The sequence below is a fragment of the Trifolium pratense genome, linkage group LG3 (assembly GCF_020283565.1).
Source record: "Trifolium pratense cultivar HEN17-A07 linkage group LG3, ARS_RC_1.1, whole genome shotgun sequence".
Lineage (NCBI taxonomy): Eukaryota > Viridiplantae > Streptophyta > Magnoliopsida > Fabales > Fabaceae > Trifolium > Trifolium pratense.
Genome location: NC_060061.1, coordinates 43,827,130 through 43,839,147, shown reverse-complemented (window position 1 = coordinate 43,839,147; position 12,018 = coordinate 43,827,130). Strand labels below are relative to the sequence as shown.

Here is a 12,018-nt window from a genome sequence, read left to right as displayed (position 1 = left end):
CTAAAGAGAAAATATCATATTGCAATTCATTAGGGTGGAAAGATATCATACCTCTAAATAGAAAGAGAAAATGGTAATACATAATTTGAATTTGAAAACCAATCACAACTATGATCCAACCACATTTCAAGCCGTTAAGGCCCTATAGATGCTTGATTATTTTCCAATTATGTTCACCTAATCATGGCCATAAGTACATCTTTCTTTTTTGTTTTCCATTTTCTGTCTCAACTATACAGGAGGTGGGGAGAGGAGTGAAAATAAAACTTCAACGAAAATGTTTTTATAACTTTACCCTTTCCTAGATCAAAGTTAATTCATAGCTAATATGTACATCATAGCATTAGCAATGGACAAAAGTGATCCACTTTTTAATAACTCTCAATAAAACCAAGTTTACAAAACATCCGTGAGTTTAACTCAGTTGATAAGATGCTAACAAAATGATCAGAATCATTAATTAAAATATAATTAAAGATGTTTGTGAATTTTAAAACATCAAAAGTGGATTTTGCCTCAACAATGCATACATCATGTTGCTCCTGGTATTGAATGTGAGGTTTCAACCTTTCTTGTTGCTCTCCAGATTGCAATAGGAAGTGGTTATGCTCAAGTCAATTTTGAAAGTAACTGTTAATTTGTGGTTAACGTTATAACAAATGGTAATGCTTATGTTAATGAACTAGACACTGTTTTGACTAGTTGCAGGTCGCTAATTTCATCAAATGCTAGCTACAATTTAGCTTTTATTAGACGACAAGCTTATAGAGTTACTCATGATCTAACTAGAGGGTCTATATTTCAACTAGTCTTCGTATCTTTTAGTATCCTCTTCATTGTATGTATTGATATTGTTATTCGAGATTAAATGGTTTGATTTGTATTCAAGACATTGAACTCAAGTGGTTAATGAGTTCTCCCTGAGACGAATCGTTTGGGAGAACCTGGGTTCGATTTTCTGATAAGAATAATTCTTTGTCAGACTTTACTTATCTCGCAGCAGAACTTTGGATTACTAGACCTCTTCCCCTTGGAATCAAGAGAGTTAAAAAAAAAAAATGTCTTTATCTAAAAAAGATGTTGGAATAAATAGTCTCTATTTATTGTTGAGTGAAGTCGAAGTAATTTCCATTTTTGATTAGATAGGGTCAATGATTTCCTCATTTAGATGTATTTAAAGTTTTGTAGTTATAAAATCCAAAGTCAAATTTTTTGGATTGTTTATCATCCGTGCACAAAAAGCCCCCACTAATTTATTTTTGGTATATATGCAAATATATCATTTGTTTTCGGTCTATATAAAAATATACAGTACTATATATATATATATATATATATATATATATATATATATATATATATATATATATATATATATATATATATATTTTTACATAGACCGAAAACAAATGATATATTTGCATATATATATATATATATTACTTAACTGTATATTTTTATAGTTCTTACTTATTACAGATATATCGTTGTTTTTTTTTTTTATTCTTATTATTTTGATTTTAGTTCTTGCGGTTAACACATGCTAGATATTCCGTTTACAACTTGAGTTTAATTTCAAAATTCTATCAATTTACTATAAATTTTCAATGAAGTAAACTTTTCATAAGGGTAACTCTCTTACTTTAAATCTTTGTCCTAGAAAAAACTGATTCGCGAATTCTAAAATCACATCCCAATAATTTGTTTAACGTGAAAATCGGAAAGCTATAAATTCAAACTTTTACATTAGTGTAAAAATATTTGGTACAATCTAAGTCACTAGATTTAATTTAGTGGTGAAAAATTTTAGTAGAATGCATGAGTCTTAGGTTCGATTTTTATTGTTTCATTGCAAACAAAAATTTTTTACTACAATCTTACTATGAACGTGAAAACTCACCGCCCAATCAAACAATGTCAAGCCTTGAAACCGAATACTTAAACTTGACTCTCATATAAGTGTGATTAAATTATTTGAATCTAGAAAGAAGTAAAAGATTATTTGAATCTAACCCTTTGGGGAGCCAATTTTGGTGTGACCTAGGCTTTCAACTTTGAAGAAAATGATATGTAGTTCCGCACCAATCTCTTCACTGAATTTTTTTGTGGTAAAGAGTAACATAAAGTTGGTACTTGGCACACAACTTTCCCTTTCAAATCTTACCAAAGCCAAGAAAATCAGATACCCAAAAGATAATTTTTTATTGCTAGAAAAACAATATAACATGGAGTAGTAAAAGATAAATATTCAATTTGTTACAATATCTTTGTCCAACAGTGAAAACACTTTCAGTACAAAATGATCCACCACACTCTCTTTTTAAAAGTCTACAAGTTAAATCACACAATCCCTTTTCCTTCTCTCTCTTGTTAAACTACAATTTAAAATGATGCTACACTTGCAAAATGTTAAAACATTGCAATATAATATAGTTAATTAATATCTTTAATATTATAGTTTAATAAAACATTGCAATAAAATGTTAAAGCATCACCCTAGTGGATAGTTCTTAGTTAAATCGACTTATAGGATTATCGATAGGGATGTTAGAAGTACTCCTGAGGGAATTAATTCTTCGCTTGATAGGATTTTGGAGTCTTGGACTTTTTCAAAAGTAATTGTGTTCTCTTGGCAATTGTTGTAGGATAGAGTGTTTATAACTGGCCAAAATCTTTTGAGGCGTAGGGTGGTGGTTGATACTAGCGATATGTCGTGCGTTTATTGTGGGGCGCCGGTTGAGTCGGCTGATAACTTGTTTGTGACTTGTGTGGTGAGCTCCAAGGTGTAGTATTGTATTTCTAGGTGGTTAAGTGTAGAGTTCGTCTCCCCTCATGGTATAGTAGATTTATTCGAGTGATTTCTTTAGTTGGATGCTAGGAAAATGATTATATTAGGTTTGACTCTAGTTTGACATGTTGTTGTGTGGTCAATTTAAGGTTTGTTTGGCCTAACTTTTTTTCCTCTTCTTTTTACTTAAAAGTAAGAAGCTAGGCCAAACAACAATTTCTAAAAGCTATAGTAAAAAAAAAAAAAACAGTTTATTTTCGGAAAAATTATAATATTGGCTTTAATGCACTTTTGATCCCCTATTTTGAAAAACCTGAACTTTTGATCCCCTATTTTAAAAGCCAATTTTTTGATCCCTTATTTTGAAAAACCTGAACTTTTGATCCCCTATTTTAAAAGCTAACTTTTTGATCCCCAATTTTGAAAAACCTAAACTTTGGATCCCCCTATTTTAGATTTTTTTGAATTTTAGTTCTCGAACTCAATTTTATCAAATTTTTGCTGATGATCAAATTTTTGAATTTTTGCTGTTTGAATTTGGGAATTTTAGTGTTTATTGAAAATTTAGGAGTTTTAAAAAAAATCAAACTAAAGTATTTTTTAAAGAACTTTGGTGTAATTTTGTGAATTTTAAGAATTTTTAATTAAAAAAGAGGTTTAATTATTTTTTTCAATTTTTTTAATAGATGACGTGGAATTTTGAAATTAAATATAAATGAATTTTTTCCATGTATACAAGCCACGTCAGCAGATTCGCACAGTCAGATGTCCTGCTATACTCGTAGGGGGGTAAATGAAAGAATGTATCTTTTGCAGGGGGTAAACAGAAAAAAAAATCTGAAAGGGGGGTAAACAAAAATTTGCTTATTTTGCAGGGGGTAAATGATCATTTACCCTAAAAAAGATTAATGGCATAGAAACGTTTTGACAACATGGAAACTGCTACTCCCTCCGTCCCAAAATATAAGCAAAAGTTGGTTAACAAAAGTGAATGTATTTGATCCAAATCTTTAACCAAATACATCAAGTTTCTTTGACTCATTTTTGCTTATATTTTGGGACGGAGTAGTACGTCATTAATGATCTTGACACATCAGCAAAAATTTGATCAAGTTGAGTTTATGGACAAAAATTCAGAAAAATCTAAAAGAGGGAGATCAAAAGTTCATATTTTTCAAAATACGGGGATCAAAAATTTGGCTTTTAAAACAGGGGATCAAAAGTTCATGTTTTTCAAAATAGCGGGATCAAAAAGTTGGCTTTTAAAATAGGGGATCAAAAATTCATATTTTTCAAAATAGATGGATCAAAAGTGCATTAAAGCCTATAATATATTATCAAAAGTGCATTAAAGCCTAAAACAAGCTGGGCCAAACGAGCCCTTAGACCTCGCGAAATGATGTTCTCCGACGACCGTGAGTTTGCATGACAATGCTTCTAACAAGTGGATTTGGAGACCAAACACTAAAGAAGGCTTCACGATCAAATGAGCTTATAATATTTTGGCCCAGGCTGAACAAGTGATACCAGTAGAGATTAACAAAATTACTTAGAACAACTTCGCTCCATTGAAAATGTCTTTATTTGTTTGAAGAATATTGTCTAATTGAACTCCTACAAAAAAAAATTTGGCTAGGCGTGAAAGTATAAATTTCTTTGATGTGCTATGACGCTTGCGGGAAAGAGAGGAATGCTACTCATTTGTTTTATTATTGTAATTTTTTTGTCAGCTTTGAGATGAAGTGTTAAATTGGTTGGGTATTTGTTGTGCTCTACCTATTAATCCTAAAGAGCATACTCTTCACTTTAGGGGTGTTCATATGTTTCAGAAAGATATTAAACAGTACATTCAATTGATTTGACTGACTTGCTGTTGGATTATTTAGAAAGGAAAAAAAATACTCATATCTTCAATAATCATATGCTATCTTAGGCTCAATTATTGGACAAAGTTAAAATTACAATTTAACAATGACTCAAAATAAGAAACAGAGTTTTAATTATGATGTTGATAGGTGCTTGACTCATCCAATGATTTGCATTAAATTTGATTTTTTTTTTTGATGGAGGATTTGCACCTTATTAACTTATCTATGATCAACCATTCATTTTTTTTTTTTGGTTTACAACGTATTAGAGGATTGAATCCAATACCCCATTCATACTAACCAAACCTCTTATCATACCACCAGATCAAATCTAATAGCTTAATTTTATTTTATTTTTTCTTACAAACACTAACTTATCAGTATTTACCGACATTATATTTTTTTACAATATTATTATTTATCTCTTGACTCACGTACTGTTTCTTACATCACATGGAAAGATACCATAAGAGCTAGTAGAAGAACAGAGACACCAGAAAACGTTTAAAATGACAATCCAAAACCACTGAAAACATCAAAAACATAACACAGAAAGAGAGAGAAACAGAAACAAATCACAACGTTACAAGTCAACTACGTCTCACTCTCTCAGACACACACACAACACAACCTTCAATCATCAAACAAACACAAAACAATAATCAAACACTGTTTCCCTCAACTTCAAATGACACTTTTACCCCTCTCTATTTTCCTCCTTCTTCAGCTTTGACTCACCCACTCTCTCCCACACACTCTTTCTCTCACCTCAATGGACGCCGGCGAACCTCAATTCCGGCGACAAGCTTCCGGCGAGATGGAACATGATCATGAAGATCCAAATCGAACTGGGTCACGACCCGATTCTGCTTCAGATGGAGCTACCACCTCAGCTAACACCTCCGGAGCTAGATACAAGCTGATGTCTCCGGCGAAGCTCCCGATCTCTAGGTCACCGGTTTTAACAATTCCGCCGGGACTCAGTCCGACTTCATTTCTTGAATCCCCCGTTCTTCTCTCAAATATGAAGGTCAGTGAATGACACTTCAATTATTTTGGGTTTCTAGGGTTTTGATTTTGTACTCTGTTGATTATGTAAAATGTAGTATCAATGTTCAATTTTGATCTGTTTGGGATTGTTCAAAAAAGTAAGAAAATTAAATGGGTAAGTTAATTTATTGTCAAAATGTGTTTTTTTTTTAGTTGAATTTGGTCAAAGATGGTATTTTTACTTGACCTAATTGAATTGAAAAGTGGCATATAAAAAATGTGTTGTTCTTTTTTCAGTGTGATTTTCTTGTTGATGTTCACTATACAATTACAGCATATCTGAAGCATTATTCTGATTCTGCTGGAATTAATATTAATATTTTTAGGGCTTAAAATTGATGTGATGTAATAGTTGATGAGTTGGAGATGCTGTGTGTTTCATGTAAAGTTAGAAAATTGTTGTGACTTTGTAAGAGTATATGTGCTTGTTTAATTTGTGGCTAATTTAATTTTGCTTATTTGTTTATTCTCTTTTTATATTGGATGGTGCATTGTTGTGTTTGATCTTTTTCACATGGTAGATTTTATTATTTGAGTGGTTTATGTTGGTACAGTCAGATTCTGATGCTCGCATACAAATTTTGTTTTGCTGCTTTATGCTGAATATGGTATTTTTGTTGGAAATTGGAATATGACTTTCTTTTATAATGGCTCTTTTTTTTTTTTTTCAGGGTTGTTTTTTCACATAATGATTCTTCCTTTTGTGTTGTTGCTTTCCCTTTTTAGTTTTTAACGGTGTTATAGGGAGCACGAGAGATTCTTCCACTCCATTTATACATGTGGAAATGGAAAAAATGAATCGATGCATTGCGCCAACGATTAGTTAGTGGATCCTTTTTTAGTTCTGTATAACATGGTATTGGAATAGTATAAGGAATGTCGCCAGAGATTCTGTGTCAAGATATTTTTTCGTTGAAAGGAATTGATTGTCTTGATGTTCATAGTTGGGGTGGTCCTAACCTAACTTGTGCAGTTCAAGATTCATATGAGAGTGGCTTTTCTGAGTGTGTTTATATAAGTTTCATAGATCATAATATATTCGGCTATCTTTCATCTTATAGGCACCAAAGAAACATGCGATGTTATTGTGTGGAGAAAATCACCAACTTTGATTATACTTGATTAGTTGATTGTAATCGCTCTTTCTGCATAGGTAGTTGATTTGTATGGTCAACTTAAATGATTTTCTGTGTTTTTTTGTTTTTGTTATTAATTCATCGGTCCATTGACTGCTGTTTAGGGCCATAGGTTTTCTAGAAGTTGTTGTTACTTTGTCCATTTCTTTTTTCATCTCTTTTCCAACTTTGTTTTTATGACAAAATAAAATTCTTTACGATGTCATTTTATATATTTGATTTTATGATTGTTGATCTCATTCAACAACTCCTGCGGTAAGAGGGTTTTAGATTATATAATAACTTTTCTTGTCTCTTGCAGGTAGAACCTTCACCCACAACAGGTTCCCTTCCTAGGCTTCAACAAATAGGACATGGTTTTATAACTTCTTCTGCGTCTGCTACACTTCCTGTAACCAGTGGACGCTTCAATAGTAATACTGTTGATGACGGAAAATACAGCTTCTTTGAGTTCAAACCGCACGGTAGATCAAATATGGTAATGAATTACTTGATATTAGTAAAATTGATGAATATAAGCGTACTAAGGTGGATTGTGGACACACAGACTTGACTTTCACTTCCCCCCCCGCCCCCTTTTAATTTTATCCAATGATAAACTGTACTAATTTAACAAGATAGGATGATTAAGTATACTATTTTCACTAGTCCTTTTCTCTTATTTTTTTGGGTGGTAAAGCGGAAACGGATTTAGTTGTCATGTACAATGTTCTGGTTAATCTTGTTTTGAATATTGCTAATTGTTGCATAGTACTTACATAATGCTCTTCACTTGTCTAAGGTTCCTGTTGACTTTCACAACCATGCATGTGAAAAACCTGCTCAAATAGATGGTCAAGGAAAAGTTCAATCTTTTGTTTCACCATTAGTCAAAAGAGAAATAACTGCCCCTTCAGATGAAATAAGTCTATCATCATCACCTGTTCAAATGGTTAGTTCAGGGGCTAGTGCTCATGCTGAAGCCAATTTGGACGAATTAAATCCCAGTGGCAACATACCAACTGGGCTTCAAGCATCACAAGTTGATGGTAGGGGCAGTGGACAAGTTGCTGCCGACAAGGCATCCGATGATGGATACAATTGGCGAAAATATGGGCAGAAGCTTGTTAAAGGATGTGAATTTCCACGCAGTTATTACAAATGCACACATCCTAACTGTGAAGTGAAGAAACTCTTTGAACGCTCTCATGATGGCCAAATTACCGAAATAGTTTACAAAGGAACACATGATCATCCTAAACCTCAACCAAGCCGTCGATACTCTGGTGGAAATGTTATGTCTGTGCAAGAAGATAGATCTGATAGGGCTTCTTTGACTAGCCGAGACGGTAATACTGGATGAATACTTCCCATTGATTCCATTCTATTCTTACTTAGTGTCAAACAAATAACATGCCTTTCTTTTCTTTTAATTCTTGAATTGTAGACAAAGGATTTAATAATTATGGTCAGATGTCTCATGCAGCTGAGCGTGACAGTACTCCAGAGCTATCGCCTATAGCAACAAATGCTGATAGTCCAGAGGGTGCAGGGTTTTTGTCTAACCGGAGTAATGATGAGGTTGATGAAGACGATCCTTTCTCAAAGCGAAGGTTTGACGACTTAGACCAGGGTTCTAATTTTTTTGTTGTTGCTTGTACACTTGCTGATCATGAGTTTTTTATTGAGCAGAAAAATGGATCTTGACATCACTCCTGTAGTTAAGCCTATCCGGGAGCCACGTGTCGTTGTACAAACTCTGAGTGAGGTTGACATATTGGATGATGGTTATCGCTGGCGTAAATATGGGCAGAAGGTGGTAAGAGGGAATCCTAACCCTAGGTACGCCCTCACATCGATGACTATACAATATAAACTAAATTTAAGTCCAATTTATTGTGCTTGTTTTGGATTATTTTACAAAAACAAAACCTTAGTTTAAAAGAAAAATATTTCTCCCTTATTTGGATACGATTTGAGAAAATGATTTCTGGATTCTGGAAAAGGGAAAAGAGTTGCATCCTATATCATTTTTGTAATGGTGTTTATTCTAAATTCTAAATCATAACATCATGCAAGGTTATATTAAGAGTTGTGATATTCATTCAGAGGATTCTATTATCTATTTCCTGAGTCCTCAGTTTGAATTAATTGTGAAATCCAAAGATAGTTTAAGGTTGATGGCTTGATGCCTGGGAAATCGATGCTGTACACCAGTTCTGAATTGGCATTGACAAGTGTCAAATTTTATATTGGGCCTAACTCAACCCTACAAAACCGGCTTGTGAGGTGAGGGTTGCCCAAGCTATATAAACGCTACACAGGCCATATCCTTAGCAATGTGGGACTAAATCCACCCCTTCACACCCAACACGATGAAGGTGTTGGAGGCTGCAATGAAGGCAACCCAAATGCCGCAATTAGACGGATGGGGGCGGACCGCAATGAAGGCGGAATTTCCAATATAAAATCTGACAACAAGTGATGATGGTAGGTTAGGAAAATAATTAAATACATTATGGTTAAGGAATCAGTTTAAATGTAAGAACATCATTGCTATGAACAGCAAAGAAACACTGAAATAATTGCAAAATCAAATTAGTACAAGGCTGATCCTATGAAAAAGTTGTAGGTGGAATTAGCATTGACACTTGACAGGTTATGATGGTGGGTTAAAGAGGAACTAAAATAATTACATAACCCTCTGGTCGCTATTATAAGCAAAGAATACTTTTTAGATTCATTAAATAACTGGTATATCTGGTTTATACTATTGACCAGATATATCAATTGTTCAATGAATCTAAAGTGTTTTTTTGCTTATAAGGGTGTACATATTGGCAAAGAAAGCAATTCGATTGTTAGAGCATCACCACTAAGAAAGTAAGAATATGCAAATAAACACAGTGGTAAATGGAGAACTGTTAGATACTTAGATATCAAGAAATTGTAGAGGAATACATGTTTACTTCAATGCTCTCAGGAAAATATGTCTACAAGCATAAGGATGGTTATGGCAGTAGGTTAATAGTGAGTTATAAAGCATTTTAGGGGAAAAGGAGCGGCAATAAGATATTTACTTATTTGCATGATTGACTAGTTTATACTGATTATGAAGATTCTCTTTCAGTTGTTATCATCCCATTAGCCAAATATTGTAGTTCTTCTAGTCTTATAGATTTAAATTGAATACTATCTGAAATTTTGTCATTGTCTATGTTAAAGGGACCTCACTCTTAAAAGCTAGTTCATACGATGAGGTGGCCAAACACATATATACATTGCACAGCCCAAAAACTTTGGCAACGTGAGACTTAGATATAACTTCAATACTCAACCTTACAAAACCATCTTAGAATGGGAAGTTGGGCCTAACTCAACCTTACAAAACTTAGATATGGTCTGCTTTTGTATCATTTTCCAAATTCATTGGGCACTTAGAACAATCTTTAATTGACCCCTATGATGGATATACTATATAGTGCCACATGTTTCATGCATCTCAAGTCCTGTGATTGTTACTTTGACTATCAATATGATTGGTGTTTGTCAAATTGCGGCGCTATGGCATAGCTGTATTTGAACTAATCGCCAGTGTTCCACGATATGCTATTTAGCACAAAGTGCTACCAAATAGAGGGTAAACATGCTACACGATATTCTATTTAGCACAAACTGCTACTCCCTCCGGCCTTAATTATAAGCAAATTCTACTTTTTAGATTCATTTGAATACCAATGTATCTAGACTTACTTAAGGCCAAATACATTGATTTTCCAATGAATCTAAAAAGTAGAATTTGCTTATAATTAAGGCCGGAGGGAGTATTTAGCACAAACTAATCGCTTAGTGGAATTTTACAAATTGCTGTTTTATTTGAACTGCGATTGACAGCACTGTATAAGATGAAGTGTATCTAAACATGTCTCTTCTTGTGTTTCCACTGTAATGGAATTTGATTTTGGTGCCTTAGTAAAAACCTCGCATGGAATGTAAATCACAGCTGTACTTAGATCTCATTGCATCTTTTTGCTTTAGTGACAACATTGTTTTTGTATTTGTTAAAAATCTGGGAATTTATTGCATCTTTTTGTATAACCTTGCTGCTTTCCGCAGGAGTTATTACAAATGCACAAATGCTGGTTGCCCGGTTAGAAAACACGTGGAGAGGGCATCTCATGATCCAAAAGCTGTAATAACCACATACGAGGGTAAACACAATCATGATGTACCAACTGCAAGGAATAATAGTCATGATATGGCAGGACCATCAGCTGCAGGTGGACATACAAGAATCCGGCGAGAAGAAAGTGATACTATTAGCCTTGACCTTGGAATGGGCCTTAGCCCAAGAACTGCTGAAAATAGATCAAACAATCAAGGGAGAATGATGCTTACTGAATATGGGGAGAACCAAACTCACAATCACAACAGCAATTCCAGTTTCAAGTTTGTTCATAATACTCCGCCTCCAGTATACTTTGGTGTACTAAATAACAACTCAAATCCATATGGTTCTAGAGAAAATCCGAGTGATAATTCATCTTTAAACCATTCGGCTTATCCTTGCCCACCGAACATGGGAAGAATACTTATGGGTCCGTAAATTGCTTACACAACAAAAATAAAATGAAATTATGAGTATCATTTGGCTTTCCTCTTTTTCGCTGGTAAAGCTTCAAAGGCAAGTTTTCTCTTTGAAAATGCTGATAGTTCTTTTATGTTCCTATCACACTATCTGAGAGCTACCCCTTTGGTATAACTAGCTGTAGTTGTGTCGTTTAAGGTTGACTTTATATCTGATTGTTGTTTTGTATAATTATATATACAAATTCTTCTGTACAAATATGTGAAGCTGATACTAAAGTTGCTTCCACAAGAACCCTTGTAAAAGTGTTTGATTTCAACTATTTATAAGAAATAGCTTTTAGCCTGTTCTTGAACTTTTGTTTTTGTAATTACCTGAGGAGCACTTCAAATTGAGAGAATCCATTTCCGGTTAAACTCAGATGCTATAACTGAGTGTTTATTCAAGTTTGCTATGGTACTTCATTTTGTATTTTTTGTTTTTTTACCATAGTTGTAATCTGGGTTTTTTAAAAAGTCTGCAATGGCAATCAAGGTCATGTTATCATAGTTTTTGATGTTGTCTCATGGCAGCGTGACTGCGATCGAGGCTGCATCAGTGTGTTTTTTT

The 12,018-nt window shown here is 33.7% G+C and overlaps 1 protein-coding gene across 3 annotated transcripts; it reads left to right on the top strand.

Moving 5' to 3' along the window:
* Positions 1-4,862: 4,862 nt before the first annotated feature.
* On the top strand, positions 4,863-11,760 carry LOC123915757 (probable WRKY transcription factor 20). Of its 3 annotated transcripts, none has more exons than XM_045966982.1 (6): positions 4,863-5,686; positions 7,144-7,320; positions 7,624-8,170; positions 8,308-8,434; positions 8,514-8,663; positions 10,938-11,760. In XM_045966982.1, exons 1-6 carry the CDS (start codon positions 5,429-5,431, stop codon positions 11,425-11,427), a joined length of 1,749 nt encoding a protein of 582 aa, XP_045822938.1. In that variant the 5' UTR covers positions 4,863-5,428; the 3' UTR covers positions 11,428-11,760. The 3 variants fall into 3 exon arrangements, with proteins under 3 accessions (XP_045822938.1, XP_045822937.1, XP_045822939.1); XM_045966981.1 differs by having other exon boundaries at positions 5,103-5,686; positions 8,269-8,434; XM_045966983.1 differs by lacking the exon at positions 4,863-5,686 and adding an exon at positions 6,624-6,859 and having other exon boundaries at positions 8,269-8,434.
* The last annotated feature ends 258 nt before the right edge of the window (positions 11,761-12,018 follow it).

What these genes read in the sequence shown, in the direction of transcription:
- LOC123915757 (XM_045966981.1), top strand. Translation starts at nt 5,429, where the DNA reads ATGGACGCCGGCGAACCTCAATTCCGGCGACAAGCTTCCGGCGAGATG. An exon ending in GATCCTTTCTCAAAGCGAAG is followed by an intron (nt 8,435 to 8,513) that starts GTTTGACGACTT and finishes TTTATTGAGCAG; the next exon opens with AAAAATGGATCTTGACATCA. An exon ending in AGAGGGAATCCTAACCCTAG is followed by an intron (nt 8,664 to 10,937) that starts GTACGCCCTCAC and finishes TGCTTTCCGCAG; the next exon opens with GAGTTATTACAAATGCACAA.